This window comes from Berghia stephanieae, chromosome 3 (genome assembly GCF_034508935.2).
Source record: "Berghia stephanieae isolate SIO BIC M18660-M18661 chromosome 3, UCSD_Bste_1.3, whole genome shotgun sequence".
In the NCBI taxonomy this organism is placed as follows: Eukaryota; Metazoa; Mollusca; class Gastropoda; order Nudibranchia; family Aeolidiidae; genus Berghia; species Berghia stephanieae.
This window is the reverse complement of record NC_088362.1, coordinates 21,952,509-21,977,268: the sequence shown is the minus strand read 5'-3', so window position 1 is coordinate 21,977,268 and position 24,760 is coordinate 21,952,509. Positions and strand designations below refer to the sequence as shown.

The following is a 24,760-nucleotide window of genomic DNA, read 5'->3' as shown; positions in this document are numbered from 1 at the left end:
TGTGTGTATGTATGTGTATCATACTGTATATACAGACTTGCAATGTTCTGCTTTGGCTGTAGATAAACACAATATATAGCTGTTATTGTCATAGTAAATCATCATTAATCGAAATCAACAGGTGCATAAAAATAAAGTGTCATTAACTATATGCCTTTTACGTTGCTGGGTGAAATTAATTCGAGGAAACCGTGTTCGACGTAAAAAGGAAGTTTAAGGAAGGAATGGAAAGATAATGGAGAATAATAAGGAAAAAATTTGGGATATTTGGATGAGTTTGGGAAAACCGTACTCAAGTGTATCACCATCCTGTTTACTCATTAAAAACATGAGTGTTTATATAGCGAAATATCCACTTAACATGCTCAAAGCACTTTACAAAACGTCCCCGGCAAACAGCAACACTTAATATAGGACGAGACATGATCCCCCATAAGGCAATATTATAATCATTTGTGATATAGACAATGCTGTGACCTGGCAGTTATTCATTTTACACGCGCTACGGTGAGAGAATCTAAGTAAAGAGTCAATTCCAAGGACTCAACTATGTGCTGCTCAGAGCAGAACTCGAACCCAGGACCTTCCTATAATAATAATAATAATAATAATAATAATAATAATAATAATAATAATAATAATAATAATAATAATAATAATATTAATAATTGTTTTTGTTTTGTTTTTAAGGGTTTTACGGCGCTTGCAACACATTAAGGTCATATAAGCGCCAGTAAAAAGGAAGAAAATGGGATAGTAAAAAGTTCTAGAATTACAATTAAAGCACAAAAGAAAAGGTGAGACAAAGGGGAATTGGTTCAAATAGGGAACAGGTGTAGATTCCAAGAGCACACCGTCAAAGTACTTAGTTTGAGATCACCCAAAAGTCTCATCCAGACACAAGCACAGGCCCGAACTAAGAGGAACACACTCAAATGCTTACAAATCATATAATATAATATGTAAACTAAACATAATACAATGCATAACCGAGAGATGATTTACAAGGAAAAAAATATCACCTCCCAAAACAATAACTATGCATTTGACTGTTTCCCTCCCAGCCAGGACTCTGACCAGGGCCAGGAAAAAAACCAAGCAATCTCATTCCAAGACAAAGACAGAAAGCATGTTGGAAAATAGATATATGGGGATAGAAGACACAGTATGTACCTCCCTGCCCGCTATGGGAGGTCAGGATAATAATAATAATAATAATAATAATAATAATAATTTAAAAATTTGTTTTGTGCCTAGTTCCGATCCGAAGGCTAGTATTATACCACAAGATCACATAGCCGCCTTAGTAACTTTCTATTAAAAACCTGACACGTATGGATTAGCTTTATTTTTCTGTTAGGAAAATGTTAAACCAAATTAAAACATTTGGAGTTATCTGTTGTTAACTTTTAAAACGATTAAAAATCAAAGTAATTTTTTTCACATTAAATTCTTTAATAAATAAGTCGATTTTTACTAAAATCAAAACACACGATTTATGACACCATTCGGACAAGCATAGCTCATTATTTAGTGGGGAAATCATTGTAAAATTTCTTTGCTGGAGGATAAGCACGATCATAAAACTTGAATACTAAGGAGTGTAAATCATAGTCTATATATGATTATCACTTAGAGACTAAATTATTGCCATTCTTATGTATGGGTTGACAGGTCACCCAGAAATGGCTTTATGTTGGTGTGGGGGTTAAGAAGCCCTATTAAATAGCTTATACATAAACATTTTCTTTTCCAATTATTTTATTTTGTTATATTTATTCCTTACACATTAACTTATTTTTAAACAAGGAGTACCTTGATCTGTAATGTGTTATAAAAAATGCTAAAATGTTGATGCTTTTGGCTCCAATGTACAATAAGATCAAAGATAAAGTTTCACCATTTTTTGATCAATAAATTAAATTGGTTACAGTTCAAACTAAAATCACTCTATTTCTATGTGGAAGAAGTATTTTCATAGGAAGTGGAATTTTCAGATTTTTGGTAATGACCATCTCAAAATTCGATTTTTTTTTTTTAATGCTTGAAAATATGAGCAAAAATTATCAACATTTTAAAACTCAGTCCCAACACAAGCAAATGATCGCACTATGAAGGATGCACTCAAGTGTCAATAAAGTATAGATTTAAAAATAAAAACAAAAATAGCACATAATAGAGAGATGATTTACAAGCAAAAATATCATATCTAAAAAAGAATGAACAATACACTCAACTGCCTTCCTCTCAGCTAAGGATCCATTCCAAGACCAGGAAAAAAAAAACAAAGCAATGCCAATCCAGAACAAAGACGAAAGCAATGTGGAAAGGGCAAACAGATAAAAAGGGATAGAAGACATAGAATAGTGACCTCTCAGCCCACCTTGGAAGGTCAAAGACCTCACCCAGACCTCCCGTAGATGATACCAAAAAAAAAAAAATTTGGTATCATTAAATGAAATTACAAATCCACATTTTGTCAAAATTTCATTTCAGCTCAACACTACAAGAAAATGTCTGCCTTTCAAAACATACAAGAATATAGTGTACAAAATCTTGAAAAACTATTTACAACGCAAATAGTAAAATCAGCCTATGAAGAGCATTCTCATAATCCTACTGATGCAGAGCTGGAGCTGTCAATTGACGTTTTTTTTCCACTTTTTGACAAGGACGAGACTTGCCTTGTTAATTCACGAATCTTGATCTGTTGGGATAAAAAAAAAACGAGAGATGATAAAAATATTGTCTCCATATTGGAAAAAAAAAATAAAAAAGCATCCATTTCTTAATCAATACACGAAAGGCATCTATGGAAACTCGGGTAAACAACAACCAACATGTAACTCTTTTCATATTCTCCCATCCCTCCCTATAGGGCATATAGATAAGAAGTCATATTGTGTTCTCTTTCTTACTCAAATTGGCCCATCCAATGTATATATTCAATGTGTGTGTTTTTAATGGGTTGAAAATCCCTAAAACAATTGTTTGATAGAAAATTTTATTTCCCACTAAGATATAATCCATCTAAACTGTTTAATAATAAATAATACACATTTTAACTGTTTTCTACTTCATCTGTAATGGGAAAGTGGTATTTATATCAGATAAAGCCCTTATCCTCGTATTTTTGTTTGGATTTTTGACAAAATGCGACCTTTTACTATCAATAATAAAATGAATAACAATATCAAAAGGAGAAGGAAATCAGCTATCCATTTCAGGCCACCATGAGCTGAACGTGTGGTGTTATCGGATGCCTACAAGTCTCATATTATACAACTTTATTCCGATTTTCAATTCTCTACCTGAGCTTTGCTTAATATATAAAATAAGCTGTTTCCCATTGGTATATATTGCAGGACCCGAGATCCAAAATGTGTTGATGCCATATTGAATGGCATTGTAAGTCAGCTGGCATTAGGGAGACCCTAAGGGGATTTATGTGTTAATATAAGGAGACCTTTATGCAAATCAATTTCTGGGGTTGTGTCCATTTGTAGTTTGACTATTCAGATGCATGGCCTCCTTAATTCTTTTTAGGCAAGTGTTAGGTGTCAAGCAAATTAGGCAATATCTGGGAGCTTAAATGACCTAAATAGTGTGGAAAGTGCCGTTAAACACCTAAAAACAAAACAAAACAAGCAATATCTAGCATTGTGGCAATTGCGTTAGGTACCCCATATCTTGAAGTTAATATACAGATGCAATAGACCATGAGTCAGTCAGTCAATTCAAAACACACATAAACACTCTCTCTATCTCTCTCTGTATAAATGTGTGTGTGAGTGTGTAATGTGCAAAGTTGACGACTATAAGATGAACAAAAAGGCAGAAAGGACAGATGAATTTTATTTTTTCAATGAGCAGTGAACAATTCAAGAGAAAAATGAGATTAATTTACCCAGATCACTTTCTTAGCTTTTAAAGCATACTGACCTGCATATTTTCCACTAGTGCGCTGTGTGTTGTTTGCATCGATTTAATCCTGGCACGAAATTCTTTATCACTCTCATACATGGAAGCCTTAAGTTCCGTTATCTGGTTTTAGAACATGAAGAATAAATTGTAACAATAGGAAGATATCAAAGATAAGTGCATTATAAAGCACCACATTTAAAGTAAAATAATACTCTTGTTTGATTTTATTTCAAAAGCATAAAACTAGGAATTCGAACACAAACAAAAGGGTAAATATTCATACATCAAATACTTGTTGGGAGCTATTGAATAGAGGTCACAACCAGAAATATTGCTGTGCCAGAGTTAAAAAATTAATTTTAGTTTTGAGTAGAGTTGGATAATTATTTACTTTTGCAAACCAGCCAACCAAACTCAACCATTTGAAAAAAATTATCACATTTTTCCCAATATTTAAGCTCAATTTCTCATATTTTTTCCAAAGAAAATCATATTTTCAACATGTGCAACCATCCAAAATTTCAAATTTAACATTCATTGAATTTATGGAATCTTATCAAGCTTGTAGACTGTAGAGCGAAGGAAAATCCTGCAACTCCAAGGAAGATCATCTGTCTGGCTACTCAGGTTCTCATGTAGATGGTGACGATATTTTAATGACCTTCAACTTTTCCACTTTTATCATTTATTCCCTTTTTTCTTACAAACTGTTGACTTTTTGAATTTATCATATTATTTTAATCAACATTCCCATACTATCATATTTTGGACCTCAAAGCGTATTAAAATATGAGAAATCATACTGGTTGGCAAGCCTGCAGTTGCCTGCAAATTTTCACTGGGTTCGGAGTATCAAGTAGTGTGGCTATGTGATCTAGTGTCATGACACTCGCCTTCAGATCAGGGGGTCCTGGGTTCAAGTCCCACTCTGAGCAACACAGTTGTCCTTGGAAAAGGCTCTTTACTCACATTCTCTCACAGTACTCGGGTGTAAAATGAATACCTGGCTGTTAACGGCATTGTCTCGCCGAGCAAGTGTCATGTCTCGTCCTTCATGTTACGTGTTGAGGTTGGTCAGGGATCCTTTGAAAAGCGCTTTGAGCAAGCTATGTGGATTTTGCGTTATATATTTAGTAGTAAAAATGATGATGCTGTAGTGATGGATGGAGAAGTGACATTAAGACCCAACATTTCAGAGACCAAAAACAGGACATCCGTACGCACAAAAACACTTTGGCCCAAAACCAAATTCATAAGGTTAAAAAATGATGGGTTTGTCCAATACTATTGTCATGCATGCATTAGTTTCTTTCTTCTAAAAAATGTGGCTGTATTCTGAATTTTCAATCTATAACTATCTCCAGAGATTTGGTATGTCTGGTGCAATTGATTATCAACTTTTTCATTTCAACAGCTGTTTAATCATTGCCAGTGAATCTAGAATGTACTGAGAGAAAGAAAAAAACCCAACAAAAAACGACAAAAACTGACAGTGCAATAATTGCTCATCTACCTTTTTATCCTTCTCCAGCAACTGTTGGTCCTTGCCTGTCAGCTGTTTCTTCAGGCTCTCTATTTGCTCTCGTAACTGAGTGATGAGTATCATATTTTCTGACATACTAATTGTCTCCACGCCAGTTTCAGACACATTGCTGCCAGTGCTGTGAACATCAAAGGGGAGAAAATCATAACTGGATTGTAAAAAAAATCATCAAATTCTGTTAAACGGCCATATTTAGAAAAAAAAAAAACTTCCCTCTTTACATATACTGTCTGACTCAACCTGCTGAGTACTGCTTACTGTTGTTGATGCTTATTTCATTTTAATTTTAATTTTAGTGATGCTTTTCTGATACCGAAGGCATGTTTATGTTTTTATGTTTTTAAAGGTTTTACGCTGCTTGCAAAAACATTTAGGTCATATCAGCGCCAGTAAAAAGGCAGACAATTCTAGAGGTATAATTAAAAGGACATGAGGAAAAAGTAAGACAAAGGGAAATGGTTCAAAAAGGGAACAGATTTAGGTTCTAAGAGCACACTATCAGTGTACTTAAGTTTGAAATCACCTAAAAGTGTCACCCAGACAACAGCACAAGTCCCCACTAACAGGAATACACTCAAATGTTTACAAACCATATGTTAATAATAAAACAAAATAACAGTGCATAACAGATGATTTACAAGGAAAAAATATTATCTCCCAAAACTAACAATACATTTGACTGTTTCCCTCTCAGCCAGGGTATCCGGCCAGGACCAGGACAAAACCAAGTAATCTTATTCCAAGACAAAGACAGAAAGCAAGTTGGAAAACAGACATAGGGGGATAAAAGACACAGTAAGTATCTCCCTGCCCACTATGGGAGGTCAGGAACCCCACGCAGACCGATGGCATGCATATGGGCATTAATTATAAATTGAGTCTATGATTTATTAAGTCTTTCTTTCTATCCATTATCTTTGTAGGAATATTCCCAAAAACTTTATAATAGCATGAGAGGATGGAACCAAGCATACCAATTTAAATTCAAATTAACAAAAATTCAAAATACTGGCTTTAATCAAAAAACAAAACAAAAAGACAGAATATATTTATTATGGTATTGAAATCAAGATGTATTTGGACCACATTCTGTGAGATGGTCAACAAAAGGGTGAAATCGTTAACCAACCTGTCGAAAAATTTCAAACAGATTATAGCTTTCATGTCACAGCAAATAAAAACTAATTAACATTACCACTGATACACTTGTTAAAAGTTACACCCATTTAATAAGGAGGAAAATGTGAGAAAAAAAAATCATTAACCCATTTGAAAAATTTAAAAAACAAAACAAACCAAAATGGCTATTTATCAATCATTTTCTTTCAAGATATATGCATAATAAATCTACCTTTTGGGTGTGGAAACTGTGGCATTAACTCCATTGGCTGAATTTTTATCTGCCTTCAACTTTTTTGTTTCCTCAGTTTCTTCATCGTCACTATTAAAAAGAAATATATCAAACGATACTATAAACAACAACAAAAAAGAATATCCATCAAAATGTTGTCATTACACATTGGTTTCCGCCCAAGTGCCTGGTGGTCGTGAAGCAAGAAAAATATGTATAAAGGTGTAACAGGCATTCAGGCGAAATACTCCATAGTACATTAATAGTAATAGAATTTCATATCCCATACTATTGTATTGCTTTAGAGTTGTTCAGTAGATGCTTTATCTGCTTTACAAAGTAATCACAGATGGTTTAATATTTTTTTATTTACATCATTTTCAAAAATCATATCTTTTTTCATTCATCCATACCTACTGTACTTATGGAGTGAACAAAATACACCTTAATTCTTCTGACTAAAATGTTGCCAAATTCATTATATGTTTTGGAAAAAATAATACAGGGACAAATAAATGCAATAAAATGCTTTAGAACAAAAGTGTTATAGTTCCAACTTGGAAATAATCAACTGATGATTCAAACAAAATTTTACAGGATACAGATTTTCTTTATTTCCTTTATTTAATTTTTTTTTAAATTTAGATATTAGAATTTCAGATGGTTGATAACATTTTCTACCATTTTTCATTTCATTTCAGTCTAAAAAAATAAAAATCTGTACGCCTGTTTATATCTCAATAAGAGGCACGTGTGTAAATCAATTAGAACTTCAGTATATAAATGAGTTTTCTTTACAATCATAAAAGTAGACACTTACCCAGCATGATGTCTCTTTTCAGCTTTTTCCTTTTCCTGTGATTTCGACTTATGATGGTGCTTGTGATGATGACCTTTGTGATGATGTCCTTTATGATGATGATGGCGGTGATGATGATGATGATGATGACGACTCGACCTAGATTTTTCCTTTCCATCCTTGCTGTCCTCATTTTCGCTCTGAGACTCTAATACTGTTTTGACATTATTTTTCTCCAGTATTCTGTTTTCTTCTTCCTCGTTTTGACTGTCAAAATTTCCTCCCGTTGGAGTGTCACTATCAGTCTTTTCTCCCATAGTCGCCAATTTGGTGAGTCTTTCCAATACAGTCATACCTTCAAAGGACTCTGATGATGCAAGTTGAGCCACACCGGAAGTGTTGGATGTGGTAGAGGTCAGTGTCGGAGTATTAGACTTACTTGGTGTGTTTGATTTTGATTTGTTGGGCGAGTTGGCAAATGATGATGATTTTGTAGACTTTCGAAGAAGATCTGTTCGTGTCTTTGCCAAAACCCTTTTGTATGCCTGATCACAGAGCCAACACATCAATTTGCCGTCAAGCTTAATTGAGGAAAACAATGTAAAGACTTAATGACAAAACAAAAAAAACAAAAATATAAATAAAAATTTTAAACCAAAAACCACAATAATACTACTACTATAAATAATACCTTGTAAAATCCTATTCAATTTCATCTCATTAATGTTTTTATTTAACTTCATTTTATGCTCAACACATTTTTAAAAATTAATCGCTAACCGTAAAGACTTAAAAAAAATTTAATTCTGTTCTAATTCACTCTTCCTTGCTAAGGAACAAGTCTATTTCATGTTCCATTATTGTTTTGCTTGTTCGCCTAAACAACACAATCCTCTCATCTTTCATTTGTCTTTCCTGTTTCATCTTGTTTTGTGGACAAAGGGGAAACCCAAAACATCCACAGCTTCTGTGTTAGGGTAGAGTCGGGGAAATTCGCCGTCGGGGAAATTCGCCACTTCTCACACCCCTCTCTTTAAATGCAAATAACCCATCTTACCTATTATTGGACGAGTCCAAGTGTCACATCATCACTTTGATGCTCTTTTCATCTATTGTTTTTAATCTACCAATCAGCATTTAGTACATTAATATCATGACACAATCGTGTCATTTAACGTCATAGCGTGTCTGTCGTTCTGTGCGCCTGATTCGTCCGAAATCCAACACCCGCCATTCCAAATTCCTACTTTCACTCGTTGTCATTTTAAGCGTTTTTTCAGCTTAGATCCTTACTCTACAACCTGTTATTTTGATATTGTATGATTTAAACATTAGTTTTGATGTTCCCATCATTTGCAATAGTTAAAAATATTCGTTTATTTTTTAATTGAGGGTCCCAATGATATCACTGCTTTCGGGGAAATTCGCCACTAGTATCGGGGAAATTCGCCGTTCTAATTGGGGACATTTGTCGCTCTGTTTTGTCGAAATATTATTAATTAAATGTTTAAAGGGGGCATTGATGATATTTTGACCGATAATTATTTAATAGATTGGTGATGCAGTGTCTGGGTAGCGTTCATAGTGCATAAAATTTACATAATGAGATAGTAATGATTATTAGTAATTTAACTGGACTTAATGAACTTTTCACTATAATGAAGCAGTTTTTTATATATTTGTAGAATAAATGGTGAGAACTTCAAAGAAAACCCAAAATGGAAGCAAAAGATTAAGAGAAAAATAGGATAGGATGGTTCAGCAAAACACAAGAAAAGATATTTTGTCATGTTTTCGCCTTCTATCATAGTATCATATCGTCATTTATAAAACTTGCCGTTGGTCATTGAATATTTTTAGTTTTTTGTCATTGTAAATAAATAAAATATAGTAATTACTACAAATTAAATCAAATATAAACATGAGAAAACAAAATAATATCTAAAAAGTACATAAAATTCACGATAAAAAAGTGTTAAAATCGAGCGGCGAATTTCCCCGACAGTGGTGGCGAATTTCCCCGAACTATGGCGAATTTCCCCGACGAGCATAACAACTTTTAAATGCGAAAATAAAGTATTACGAATTGAAATACTGGAACAAGTTTAATAAAATCTCATCACTGATTGGCTGATTGTCTTGATGACCAGTTTCTATTTTAAGAAAATTGACATCTTGAGACTGAAATAAGCGAAAGAAGTGGAGCGACCGCAGGGTGGCGAAGTTCCCCGACTCTACCCTACAGGTAACTTCAGTCAAATTCTGGTGAGGACTTATGGGTCTGAGGAAAGCCAAGCCCCCACCAGCCCCTCAGCTCCATCACAGTCACAGCATCATCTTCACTGCTACCACTACAACAACCACCACCAAATCATTACCACCATCACAACAACCACCACATCATCTTCACTAACAACAACATCAAAATTGAAATCTCAACTTTTTGCCTCATGATTTCATTTTGAGAATGAAGTTTTTCCTATCATGTGTTTAAAATGTAATGTCTATTGTTATGTAAGTAATTGAAATTGGTATGCTTTGTTTTTCATTGTATTTCTTTATTTATTTTAAGAATGAAAGGCGCCTACAGCGTGATGAAATCAGTGTAAGGCACTATTCAAATGCAATTTATTATTAATAACTGCACTACCACATCATTATCATCATCATCACGACCACCACGACTACAACCACCACCACCACATGATCATTATCACCACCACTATGACAACCACAGACACATCATCATTATCATCATCACTACTTCTACTGCAAAATCACTATCACCAGTACTGCTACAACCACCACATCATTAAGATAAACTTTAATGATCAATCATACCTTACGGCTCTCAGGACGATCAAAGGCACACTTAAGCTTGCATTGTTCACAGACCTGGGGGCGACCCCATTTCTTCTCGGAATTAACACAACGCTGGCATCGTTTACCTATAAAGGCAGCCAAAGTACTGCAGTATTCACATGCAGTTGGCTGAAAAATAAACCGAAAAATAATAGATCAGTAGGAGTTTAAATAATCCTTATCAGACAGGGCTACCAAGTGACAAATGAGGGACGACGACTGCAATTATATCGTAATAAAAAATAAATACCAAATTCATTCCCAAGGGAAATCGTCAAAAAAATTTTTTAAAAGAATAAGAAAATAACATGAGGCAAAGCTGTATCAGTGTTCATTTTTTATTTTTTTATTTTTGTGGGTATGTTGTCATTGCAAAATTTGGTAGTCTCAGCAATACAATGCAGATTTAAAAAAAAAAAATTTACAGTTTTGGTAGGGGGGGGGGAGGGTCAATTTTGGATGTTAATTTAATATGGATAATATTAATTAATATTAATACTTTGAAAGAAAGTTGATTCTAGTGGCATAATAACGGGAATAAAAAGTTTTCAATTGTTGACATCAAAAGTTAATTTTAATGTAGTCGAACAGTTTGAGACATGCTATGGTTCTCCATTTCTTTTTTAAGATCATGGCCCAGGTAATCCATTGTACTTACACCCAGGGACTCGGAATAGAGCCCCTTTGACAGCATCTCTATATATTTTCCTTGAGCAAGAAACTAAGCCCATAATGCACACTATGCAGCAATGCTCTACGGATGACACAGGGGTTATCTCAGTCTTTTCTCGGGATAGACATCAAAGAAAGAAAGATCCTTTCAAGATGATTAAGGAAATTTTATAATTGATTTACTCATTGATTTATTTATATTTGTTATTTATTTAGTTTTAAATCTTATTAAATCTAATGGTAGCGGGCTTTGAAAAATAGATTAAATGAAAAAATTTGTGGGCAAATTATGAAAATCCACACAATTGGAATAATTTCATGCTTAACAAAACTCTTAACATTACAACTCTTAAGTTTGGGAGGATTTTATTTTCTTCAGGACAAACAAATCAATAAGTTATACCTTTCCATAGCTTTTCACATTCTGGACACACTTTTCGCAGATTGAAATAGTGCCCCCTTTACTGAAATGGAAAAAACATTAAAGCAAAGTAAAGTGAGTCACTTGTCTAAAACAACAGGTGACTACCATGTTAACATGGTTATGTCCTGCTAAGTGAAAACAAGTGTGGACATAATGTGTAACTTCAAATCTAAGCCACTTTTATTGTTGACAGATCTAAAAAGACCCATCTATTGATTTAAACGCTAGGTGGACAGATCAGCAGCTAGCTTAGTCCCTCGTGTTTAGAAGGGACTATTCATTAGGCCAACATCTTAATTTATTTTTTTTCTGAAGCAAAATTTTAACTCTTTGAATAATAAAAATCAATTCATTAATTATTCAATAACAAATGCCATTCAAATGTAACTCTACTTTCTTTAAATATATAAAAGTAATCAGACCAAAAACAATTAAGATGTCTGAATTGAATTGAGGAAATCTGGTGACAACAATAATATATATTATTATTTCATATTTTTTTTTCTGCCTACCATTTCCTTTTTTCCGTGAGCATGCATTGTGAACTGATTTATTCATGATTAGCAGTGTTTTTGCAAAGGCTGCAAATCAAATTGCGAATTCCTCCATCTCAAGCTGATAGTCTTTTTATTCATTTTTATTTTTTAAAATATGTTCCTCTTATGCAACAACTTCCCTGTTACTGTAAAGCTTCTGAGCAATACTGAGACCTTTAAAGAAGTACTACCACTACCAGACTAACAGGAAGGTAACATTTTCTTTTTTTTTTTTTTTAATTTAAAATGAAAATTTTTTTTATTGGATATGCGGCATTAACAGTAATGCTCAGTCTGGCCAGAGAGATTGTATAGCTAACGCTTCGAGAGCTCTCTCTAGCCAAAAAGCCCGTATCTGGGTCAACAGCTGATCGTGGAAATAAGCGCGTACAACAATGAGCTAAGATGGCGCCGACGCCGACAACACATAACAAATGCCAGTGGTGTTCCGGTATCAATTGTTCAAATTCTCGACACAAGAGACCAGATTTAGGTTTCTTCCGTTTCCCAAAGGATCCTGAAAGGTGAGAAAATTAAACTTTAATCTATTAACCTTAACAAATAACTATATTTCTATATTAACACGTCTAGATTGTGTTACAAGAGAAAATGAACATTAGATTTCTGATCCAGTTCTAATCTACTGCACCGTGACTGTGACCCTTAAAGGTGGCTCTGTTGGGGGTGAGGCTAGCCATTATCTTCTTCTTCTTCATCTTCTTCTTCTCCTTTTCCATAATAGCAGATGTGGTTGATTTAAAACACAGTAAAGGGTAGGGGGCGACGGTGTAGCTACACGGCATTGAATTTTAGCCATATATGTTGTGCCAGTGGATTTATGCTTAAAATAATTGAGCTTTTATATAGCGCAATATCCAATAAATATGCTCAAAGAGCTTTAGAGGGATGACTAGATAGGATGTACATTGACTAGACTTGTGATGCCTATGTCTAGATTCTAGTACAGTAGTACTCTCAATGAAGTGAGCTTAGTTTTTTAGAAGTTTATCTAAAGAGAAGCATACATCTAGTCTCTCTCGGCCAATTAGTATGTGCTTTTATGTATAAAATTAACTCTTAATCAGACCTAGCTCTCAATTAATTACTAATAATAGATCTAGATCCAATATTGAACTGCGTTAGTTATTTTTTACAGGTCCAGGCATTGGGTCATCAACTGCAGGCGTGCTGATTTGGATGACAAGTCAGCTGATGCACTGTACAGACGAAATGTTTTATGTGAAGAACCTTTTGATGCTTCCTGTTTCAGTGGCAGTCAAGACACGCCTTCAACAAGATGTTCCACAGGAAATTAGACAGCTGATGTTGCCATCAACTATGCAATCCCTAATACCAAATGAACAGAATGTAACAACTTGCATATCTGGGTATGTTGCAGTCAAATTAATGCCCCATGTGTGTACAGACTGTCAAGATTTATTGAAAGGTGACAAGGACCCTGGCAAAGAGAGTCAAGTATTCCTGCATGCAAAGAACCTTCAGGGTTGTAACCATGGCGGTCTCTGTGCACCAAGTTCAGAACTTCTCTGTATCATAGAAATTATGGAAAAGGAATTCAGAGACGCCATTACTCCCACACTGCACATTACTGGTCTGAGAAATAGGATCATTAGACGGCTTGTGGTAAGCATTCCACCCCACATGGGCCTTGGTTGCAAAAATGGAAAGTGTGATTTACTTTTTTATGTAGCTAATTTGTTCACTAATGCCAGTTAATGAATCAGACAGTCAGAAAAACAGCCCACCCATAGAAATAGGAAGGCTACCACATTTAGCCATGTCGTGTAGATTTGATATGTCGCTGATTTGTTTTCTTACCGGTATGCCTGTTGTTGTTGGCTTCCGTCTGTCTCAGGAGACAATGGATGTATACCGAGGTTATCAATTCTGGTCTGTCACTGTCAATCATCGGTGTTGATGCAGCATTGTCCCCCTTTGTGATTTTACTGAGCCATTTTTCAGTTTATAAAATGTGTTTTAGATTAGATTCTACAATACTTACACGAGAGTACATGTATTTTGTATTTCTCTCCTTCATTATGTTTAATTGTACTTGTGGTCATTAATCTATGCAACGCAACTTGACGTCATCTTAGTCATGCATACTATTTTTTCATTGTACATATTAATTTGAACTATACGTGTGTTAATTAAACACATACTTACACACACACACACACAGGAGAGAGAGAAAGAGAGAAGAAAAGAGAGAGAGAGAGAGAGAGGAGAGAGAGAAAGAGAGAGAGAGAGAAGAAAGAGGAGGAGGAGAGAGAGAGAGGAGAGAGAGAGAGAGAGAGAGGAGAGAGAGAGAGAGAGAAGAGGAAGAGAGAGAGAAGAGAGAGAGAGAGAGAAGAGGAGAGAGAGAGAGAAGAGCGAAGAGAGAGAGAGAAGAGAGAGAGAGAGAAGAGAGGAGAGAGAGAGAGAGAGAGAGGAGAGGAGAGAGAGAGAGTTATGGCTTTGTTGAAAATACAAAGGTCGTTTGTTTCTATTAAGTTTGTTTAAAATAAATCATGATTTTCGCTGTAAAGTTGAGTTAAATTTATTTTTTGTCAAAGTTTATCCCCCCCCCCCTCACCCCTCCCACCCGCCTTCTCTCTCTCTCTCTCTCTCTCTCTCTCTCTCTCTCTCTCTCTCTCTCTCTCTCTCTCTCTCTCTCTGTGTGTGTGTGTGTGTGTGTGTGTGTGTGTCTCACACACACACATCATTATTATTATAAGTAATTTATTTTAGAATCTTACAAAGTTATCGTAACCTGATCTAGAGAATCAAACTAATCTGTACGATTTTGCACATAAAGCCTGAGCCGATAGTAAAGAAAAAGAGCAGACGAAACACACATTCAGTGATCCGCGCCTATTTCGTGACACACAATTTTTCGGCTGATACGCAATGAAATGCATTGTTGTCATGGAGAGCGGGAGGGAAGAGAGAGCTCTCTAAGCGTTAGCTTCTAAACTCTCTGGTCTGGCTGAGCCAGTCGTTTATATGAAGAAGAAACAGAAGAACATAAAATTTATTTCATATACTTGTGGTAACCGATGAAGCTGAAATTAGAACAGGTGCCTACAACTATAATTTGCTTGAACATTTATTCTTTAAAAACAAAAAACAAATTCGGTCGGCAGGAGAGGCTGATGCAGTTGTTAATCCCAGTCTGGCAAATTAACAATATCATAGCCAACCTTATATGTAACACATGCCTGTCAGCTTTGGCATCCGTGTATAATGGCCAATATCAACAAGCTGACAAGATAACAATGTTTGAGATTCACACTATGACTTTAATCATAAAACTAACACAAAAGCAACAATTCTCCCCTCCTCCCCCTGATATCACGAAAGGAGTGTGTGAAAAATTATGCACCAGTATCACAACAATCATACAAACATACCACAATTAGTTCTATCATATCAGAACCGAGAGATTTTAAAAAGCATAAGCTTTATGCCACATCTTAAGTTAAGATTCAACTCTGATAATTTTTGGAATAGGGAAAAAAAAGTCACATGATTTACCTGTTCTGTTGAAACTCCGCTCTGCAGTAAGTACACTTTACAGTTGGAAAGTTATTTCTGCATTCCTATGAGAAAAAAAATATATAAAAGCAAAAGATGTTATAGTGTATTATCCCTATTTAGCGCTGAAAATTTAGAAAAAGACTGGAATCTGACTAGAGTGAAGTTGCCCTGGTGATATGTCCCTCTTATTAGGCCAACTTGTATTTCATATGCCTTCATGTCCAAGTGAAATTACTTTGCATAATAAGCCTACTTAAGTTTCAAAAACTTACATGTTTCAGCTTTCCTTAAAGATTTTAGTGTTAGATTTTTCAAAACTTTCGTTTATTGAAAAATAAGACAATGCCTTGTTTACAGATAAAGAAGTCATTCTCACATATAAGCTTTCCTAACATTCTGAAACCACTTCCATGACATGACATGACCTTTTTAAAGAAAATTGTATTCTGTTCAAGAAGGAATACAGTTGTTGAGTAGAGACAAAAATCTCAAAACTCCTAATTTCAAGATACCTACAAATTGTGGTTTGTTATTGTAGTACTAGAAGTAGTAGTAGAAGTTGGTATTGGTATCACATATTTGAACAGCAGTTATAATAATAAGTTATACCAATTTTCTGTAATGATAAATGACTGGCATCCTGTTTCATCCCTTGCCATCTTAATCTTATCAATGCTAATTTAGGGGTAAAAATCGGTCTGAAATTTCAGACTTTGCTATATTTCCACCAATCAATCAAAAGAAACAAAATTCAGACAGTTTTGTGTGTTGATTGTTAGCTCCGTCGTATAATTATAATTATATTGGTTTCAGTTTCAAGTTAAAACAGTCACATTCACATCATTACACATCATTCAGAATTTTTGTTTAACTTTAACTTATAAAAAACTGCCTGTTTTGAAAGTAGAGAGTTGAGAAGTAGAAACACATCATGACCACACAATTCAATAATTATAAATTATAATTATAATAAAATAAAAATCAGTAGGTATCTATCTAACTCTAACAATCTAATACTAATAATAACAATAACAAGTACAAGATCTGACGCGATGTGACTGATGTCGTGAGCTGTGTAGTGTAGTGTAAATTAGTGTAAAGTAAATTGGCTCTCTGCTTATTAACGGGGATCGCTCTTATGAGATAAATATCTCTATCTATTCTCAATATCTCTATTTTATTCTCTTCGTCTATTTTTAAATCACGGATTGATTAAATCAGCAGACAACATAAAAATTAAAATGAAACCTCTCTCCTCACCCGACAGAGCTGTTCTCCTTGTGAGAGTTCGTCAAAAGGATATCTTTTGTGACACTTTGTACATGAAAAGAGAGCAGCCATTTTATCCATTTTGCATTTTAAAATTTGAAAGAGTCAAAAGTCTGAAAAACTCGTGATTTTTTAAGTTTTAGTCTTGACTAGGACTTGGTTAGTATTATTAGTGTCTTCACTCGGCTGGACTCTAATCATTAGAAAGATGAAAACAATCGGAAGTCGGAAGTCGATCGAGTTGTGTTATCCTTTACTGTTTACAACAAGATATGAAGTGAGTAGAAAAGTGCCAGAAGACAATAGAGAATAAAATTTTTTTTCGCGGCGGTGGTGGGGTTTGAACCTGCGACCTTATTGGTACGACAACTCCGCCTGGCAGGTGAGAGCGTGGCTCTACCGTGTGAGCTATCCACGAACACAAAAATATTCGTTTCAAACCCAAAGTCATTTCTAGATCCCTCTCTCACCCACTTCTTGAGATCGCCGATTCGTTCGCCACCATCGCGAAGTAATTTTGACCAGCAGTTAAGCTTAATAGCCAATATTCTCATCACAAACATATAACATAGAAACGATTGAGACATTGAGTATGCTCCGGTGTATGGGGTGAATTTTTAATTCAGAAAAGTGAGTGGAGCAGGCACTTATGTTGGTAACAACAAGATATGAAGTGAGTAGAAAAGTGCCAGAAGACAATAGAGAATAAAAATTTTTCGTTTCTATGTTATATGTTTGTGATGAGAATATTGGCTATTAAGCTTAACTGCTGGTCAAAATTACTTCGCGATGGTGGCGAACGAATCGGCGATCTCAAGAAGTGGGTGAGAGAGGGATCTAGAAATGACTTTGGGTTTGAAACGAATATTTTTGTGTTCGTGGATAGCTCACACGGTAGAGCCACGCTCTCACCTGCCAGGCGGAGTTGTCGTACCAATAAGGTCGCAGGTTCAAACCCCACCACCGCCGCGAAAAAAATTTTTATTCTCTATTGTCTTCTGGCACTTTTCTACTCACTTCATATCTTGTTGTTACCAACATAAGTGCCTGCTCCACTCACTTTTCTGAATTAAAAATTCACCCCATACACCGGAGCATACTCAATGTCTCAATCGTTTCTATGTTATATGTTTGTGATGAGAATATTGGCTAGTAAGCTTAACTGCTGGTCAAAATTACTTCGCGATGGTGGCGAACGAATCGGCGATCTCAAGAAGTGGGTGAGAGAGGGATCTAGAAATGACTTTGGGTTTGAAACGAATATTTTTGTGTTCGTGGATAGCTCACACGGTAGAGCCACGCTCTCACCTGCCAGGCGGAGTTGTCGTACCAATAAGGTCGCAGGTTCAAACCCCACCACCGCCGCGAAAAAAATTTTTATTCTCTATTGTCTTCTGGCACTTTTCTACTCACTTCATATCTTGTTGTTACCAACATAAGTGCCTGCTCCACTCACTTTTCTGAATTAAAAATTCACCTCCTTTACTGTTTGTAGATTACATATTCGGGGACGAAAAATATCAGCAGCAAAGTGTATTTGAATGTTCGAATGCAAACACCAAATCATTCAATTCAGAAAGCATAACTTAGATGACACTTCGGACGATTCGAAAGTCATAAGTTGTTCGCTATCAGCAAACGAATATAAACCATCGTTTTATTATATCATATCACGTGAGGGGTTATTTCGGCTAACCGTTGTATACCATGGGTATTTAAATTCAATCATAAATATATATCGGGAAGTTATTTTTCTTTGCCGAGCATTATTTTTTATCTGTTTACAGCATTTTTCGTTTCATGCTTAGTACTGTTCCTGATTTGTACAGTTCTGTTAATAAAATTTTTAAAAATGAGTTTAAACCGGTCTCCTTTGGTAATTTTTGGACATAGTCCAAAAATATCGAGTCACGTTTCATCAAGTTGACACAGAAACCAAAATTTGCTTCTTTTTTGTTGTTGTTTTTTTTTTTTTGATACATCGAGAGACATGACACTCTTTACAAAACAATTTATAAAGGGTATCATTGAGGGTAAAAGAGTGAGTTCAATAAGAAGATGGTCACAAGATGTCAGCGAACGGATGAATAAGCCAGTGGCTGAATGTGGAAGGAAGACGTAGGACAGAAGCTTGTTTCGGTTTGGCAGTTGCGGAGGCCTCGTTCCGGAGGGATAAGCCATGATGATGATGAGTCGAAAAAGAAAAAAAGGAAAAATTCAGAAGTATCCAAGTCAACCTCTTGATGGACTAATGTATACAGCTGAACGAGCTCTCTCCGAATTATTCTATATTTAGAACTAGGTAAATCCAAACACTGACATGAAAGGCCCTCAGTGGGAATAAACCTTCTCGTCTCCATTCTTTGGACATTTTCAATGCTAATAGATTGCCTAGACTCAAAACGCAATTGCGTTTAATTGGGGTCTTTTATTCACAGCCAAGTCACAACTGATAACGTCAACATTTGGTGACGATACCTTTGAGGATTTGCAACCGCAGGACAAAATAACGTACAGTTCGTTTGCGAATACCCAAGGGCCGTTCGTCTCAACGCTTATCTCGAGACTGCTTGCGCATTCTGCTTTTTCAATTCGGCAACTTTTCGTAGAGTAACTTTCAATGAAAATTCAAATAGCATGCCATACAATGCGTACTTTTTCTAATTTTCGTTGGACTCAAGTTTTTCTCCTGTTTTTTTTTCTTTTTTTTTTTATTATTTTCCTTTTCCCTCGGGAAAATCCTTAAGCAACTATTTTATTTTGCTGGTTGAGTTTTTTTTTAAATAATATATACTGAGGGCCATTAATCTCTACAGAAAGGGAATTCAATTTTAGATTCAACAAAATCAATTAGATCAAAATGACATTTATAAATGTTATATATGGTTGGAACAAGGTCTTTGGGTTGGAAAAAAAGAGCCACCCAAAATTGATTTGTGAAAAAAAAAATAGTCAATAACTTTGGGAAAACAATGAAGTTAGAACCTAAATCTTAAACCATTAGATAGTTAAAAATTGTAATCGAGAAACTTCTGATCAAAAGAAAAGACCAAGTATTCTAGCTTTACATCAATAAATCTATTTCATGTTCCGGCCAACAACAACAGCTTGATGTCCTAGTCTTAGTGTCCATAGGTTCTGGCCGAGACACCCTCAGGTTCTGGTCTTAGTCATGGTCCTGGCTCATTCCGACACTGGAAATAAGTCAAATACCTGTGGTTCTTTATAATGTTTGTGTGGGTGTAAACTGGTCGTTTTTTATTAAACCAACTTTTGTCCACATTGTTCTTTTTTTTTTTTTTTTTTTTTTTTGCTTTGTCTTTCGATTTTCTTGAGTAGCAAGAACACAGACATCAAACACATCATCTGAAATAACATCAGCCGTGTTTACTGTCGTGGAAGGGCAGGGAATGATTATCCCATCGGCGGTTTTCCTTAGTGTCAAACATGTAGTTTGACACCTACAAAATATCAAAGCTGCGACAAAGGGTTGAGTGGAACATTTCTTTTTTGTTTGTTTTAAATCTCCTATCCCCGCTCTCTCGGTCCACTTATTCTTTCACCTCTTCCTCCCTCTCTGCCATTTCTTCTCCGACCCCTTAGCAAAAGCAACAACAAAAAGTCGTATGTGGCAAAAACGGCTACCACCTTAAATCCCGCAAACAACACGAGATGTTGAAAATAGGTGGCAGTTGAAAGTGATGAAAACTACGCACCATGAATGATGGGGATTTCTTCGTTTCTTTTTTTTTTTTTTTTTTTTTTTAATTTTGTTGACATTCTAACTACTGGGACGGGGAGGGGGGGGGGGGGGGGTGCTTTTTTTTGTTTGTTTTGTTTTTATTTTTGGTTAATTATGATTGAGATTGACACACGTTCTAGATTTTAAACGTTACCCATAAAATGACAATTAAACAAATCTCTCAAAAAGTATCAGAATCAATCACTGCATTAACATGCAGTCGACAAAAGTGAAGGAAAAGTCAACTCTGTAAGTGTGTCGGTGAGTAAGGTGTAGTGACTGACAGTCAAATTGCGAAATGAGTCATATAACCTATATGAAAACTAAACTACAAAGCACATATGTTGTCCTACCCGCATGGATTCAGACGTTCATCGGCATCTTACGTTTAAGGTATCATTTTAAGGACAGGGAAGAAACTAATCAGGATGAGGATTCAGATGACCTCTTTGCTCAATTCACACGCTTCAACAGTCTCTGGACACCCAGCCCCGACAAATCATCCACCCTTGATCTCTTCGTCAAAACATGCCCCAAGCATGTTGATAGACTTCAACCAGAAACGGTCAACAGGTCGAATCTCACCCCCGTTAATATCTCGTCTTGATATAGTCATTAAGGGGGCTGACAAGGGCGGTGCGGTTGTTGTGCGGGATGCCAACCTTTATAAGGAGGAAGGCCGCAAGCAGTTGGGGGACCAGGTTTTCTATGAGAAAGTAACGTCTGACCCTATGATAACTAACAACAAGCAAGTCCACCTAACTATCCACTCACTCACACAGAGAGGTAATCTTCCACAGAGAGCGGATGTTTTGAAGCTGGACCCAAGCGACTTAGGTAACCCCGGCTTTTACACGTTGCCCAAGATTCACAAGAGGAAAGCTTTCACAGACTTGCCTCCGGTTCGATCCATCGTCTCTGCCATTTTTTTTCCTACAGAGAATGTTTCATAGTTTCTCGACACTATTTTCGAACTGATTGCCCCGTCTCTACCTTCCTACGTTGACACCAACTCTCTTCACATCCTCAGCAACTTTGACTTCTCGGATCACAGCCCTAAGCTCATTTTCACCATGGACGTCAAAGCACTCTACACTTCTATCCCACATTCAGATAGGCTACGCGCAGTTAGACGTTTTATAGATCGACATCCTGTGCAAGGTATATCAGCACTGATGTCATTGTCCGTCTCACAGAATTAGTGCTCACCCTCAACACTTTTGAATTCAACGGGGAATATTTTCATCAGATATCAGGTGTTGCCATGGGGGTGAAGATGGGTCCATCGTATGATAACCTCTTTATGGGTTACCCGAAGAGACTTTTGCTTTGCAGTACACGGGACCTACGCCTGTGCTCTATAAAATGTACATAGACGACTGCATTGGTATCACACATATGAACCGTCCAGCAATTGAAGAATACATTCACGCTATGAACACCTTCCACCCATCTATTCAATACACTTTTGAGATCTCCACCATGAAGATAAACTTTTTAAACATTACCGCTACCCTCACTGACACTGGCGTTTGCACAACTGTACATTATAAACAGACAGACAGCTCAGCTACCTGCTCTATGGATCGTCCCACCCGAAAAGATGCAAGGACTCCATTCCATTTAGCCAGATACTCCGTCTTAGAAGACTGTGTCAGGATAATGCGTAATTCACCAGACCGCGAAACATCCTGTTGGACTTCTTCAGGGATCGCCATTACCTTGACCAAGTATTAGCAGAGACTATTAGGAAAACTCCGCTTTGCATCCCCGCAAGGATGAACAACCACGCCAAAACAAGCGCCCCATTTTGGTCCTTACGCACCAACCTCATGCTGACCAAGTCAAGAAAATTTTGATGAACAATTATGGTCTTCTCCAAGCTGATGAGGACACCCGAAAGGCTTTCTCTCAACTGCCATTGGTAGCATATAGAAGAGACTGCAGCTTAGAGAATTTGCTTGTACGCAGTCGTCTTGAGCCACCACAAGACAATGGACCTACATCCCGCAGATATATGAACCTAAATGTAAGACAAGTGAGTACCTTTATGAAGACAAGACTATTGTATTTCCGGAGAAAGATTGGACCATCACAAGATCTTTTACTTGTACTGATCGCAACCTTGTGTATGCCATTAGATGCGCACATTGTAAGTAAGATATGTTACGTTGGCGAGACGGGGAACAGATTGGGAGATCGCTTTGAACAGCATCTACGGGACATTGCCAGCACATTGGATACAGCTGTGGCCCGACATTTCAACCTACCTGGCCATCCCGGCACCAAGTTTGTGTATTGAAATTCTGCTACACAGACACTATATCTCGACGCAAAGAGGAAACACATCTGATTAAAACCATTGAGTGTTTAAACCCCCGAGGACTCAACACTAGACTGGAATATCACTAAACTATCGCCACTGAGGTGTTTCGGACTTCTATATTTCTCAGGATTATGGTATTTCATTCATCGTTGGAGAGATATTGTCAAGCTTAGTTCACATTCATGATCACTCCATTTCTTAAGGATTACTGTGAATTCGTCATGCTTCTGGATTATTATTTTCACCGCTATATAGGATTTATTGCACGGATACATATTACACCTATTTCTATTCTACTTGCGATTTCCCTATATATATATTTTTTTGCGCACCAACATTTTATGCGTTGCTTTAATTCCGCTCAATTTGGAGTTCCTTAGCTACGTATCCAACGCCTTCTTTTGGTTTACTATCCAATATTTTTCTACAGAGAGGACCTAAAAATATCTCCGTCGTCTATCTGGAATTTAGTAATGTATTTATGTTTTTATTGTTTTTTTTTTTTTTTTGTGTTGTTGGCTGAAGAAGGGTTTTGATCCCGAAACGTTCCGTGTTTGGTATTTTGTTCTTTTTTGAAGGTGTTATATTCATTTTTGTTATTACGAGTTAACACTGCACTAAATCTTTACCTTCTCTCAAAAACAATAATATATATATATATATATATATATATATATATATATATATATATATATATATATATATATATATATATATATATATAGATATCAAACTCAAACACTGAAATTGAAACCTTACTTTTGTATCATTTGGACTGACGTTCATTGCCTGTGATTAGGAACTTAAGCAGCCAGACAACGTGGCGCACATAATAGGATTGCGGTTTTGTTGTTTAAATTGTAGATAATACACTTACAGTTAAAACAAACATGTACAATTTTTTTCTTATTTAGTTAAATTAATTATATATGGCTAAATCATTCTGAAAATCAGTTTTCAAATAATTATTGTTTTGTTCACACAAGTTTGATTTGGAATAATTAACTTTACCGTGGTCTAAAAATAGATCGACGATAAATTTTACCTTTTGTTTCATAAAATGTCAATATCTAGATGCATGATCGAGTATTTATGATTTTGTGTTCCTTGTGCCACATAACAAGCACATTTTTATGGTTATTTTATTTTCTATAATTTGCTTTGGATGGTGAGCGGTCAAAGACAGGAACACGTGTTTTACCACGTGCTGCTAGAAACTATTTTATCGGCGTGAGGAGACGTTATCCTTCAATATTCTAGTACTTATTAAGGCTGGCTACATTTGTAAGTACTGAGTACTGATATCGATTAGCTTCCAGTCTCACTCGACTCTTTATTCCGATAGGAACTGTGTTTTCCGTCCATTAGTGGAATGAATACACAGCTGTGTTTTCCGGCCGAGCGCGAGAAGGCGAGGTGGCCGGTTGTTTTAGCAGAGCGTAGCTCTAACCGGAGTGGGGTGAGTTAGGAGTTCGAGCTCCTTTCTAGGCACAATATTTTCTTTCTCTGATTAAAAAAAAGTGCTTTGTACTCCCTTGTCAAAAGTCTTAATTTTCAACTTCAACACTTTAACACCATGTCAGCCAAATTGTTTCAAACTATGCTATCTACGTAGGCCTTTTAAATGGCAAATGTGTCCCCATGGGGTAAGTCCCAGGGGTAATAACCCCCCCCCCCCTCTTCCGATGTACTGAATACACAGTTGTGTATTCAGTAGACTGGTGGACGGAATACACCGCTGTGTAATCAGTCTACTGGTGGACGGAAAACAC

General features: G+C 36.1%; 1 protein-coding gene across 1 annotated transcript; it reads right to left on the bottom strand.

The window, feature by feature from the left end:
- Nucleotides 1-1,759: 1,759 nt before the first annotated feature.
- LOC144967334 (uncharacterized) lies at nucleotides 1,760-17,147 on the bottom strand. Its single transcript, XM_078904426.1, has 9 exons — nucleotides 16,912-17,147; nucleotides 15,649-15,713; nucleotides 11,555-11,615; nucleotides 10,459-10,608; nucleotides 7,639-8,198; nucleotides 6,819-6,908; nucleotides 5,438-5,585; nucleotides 3,943-4,044; nucleotides 1,760-2,707 (listed from the first exon to the last, which is right to left on the bottom strand). Exons 1-9 carry the CDS (start codon nucleotides 16,999-17,001, stop codon nucleotides 2,609-2,611), a joined length of 1,365 nt encoding a protein of 454 aa, XP_078760552.1. The 5' UTR covers nucleotides 17,002-17,147; the 3' UTR covers nucleotides 1,760-2,608.
- Nucleotides 17,148-24,760: the final 7,613 nt, after the last annotated feature.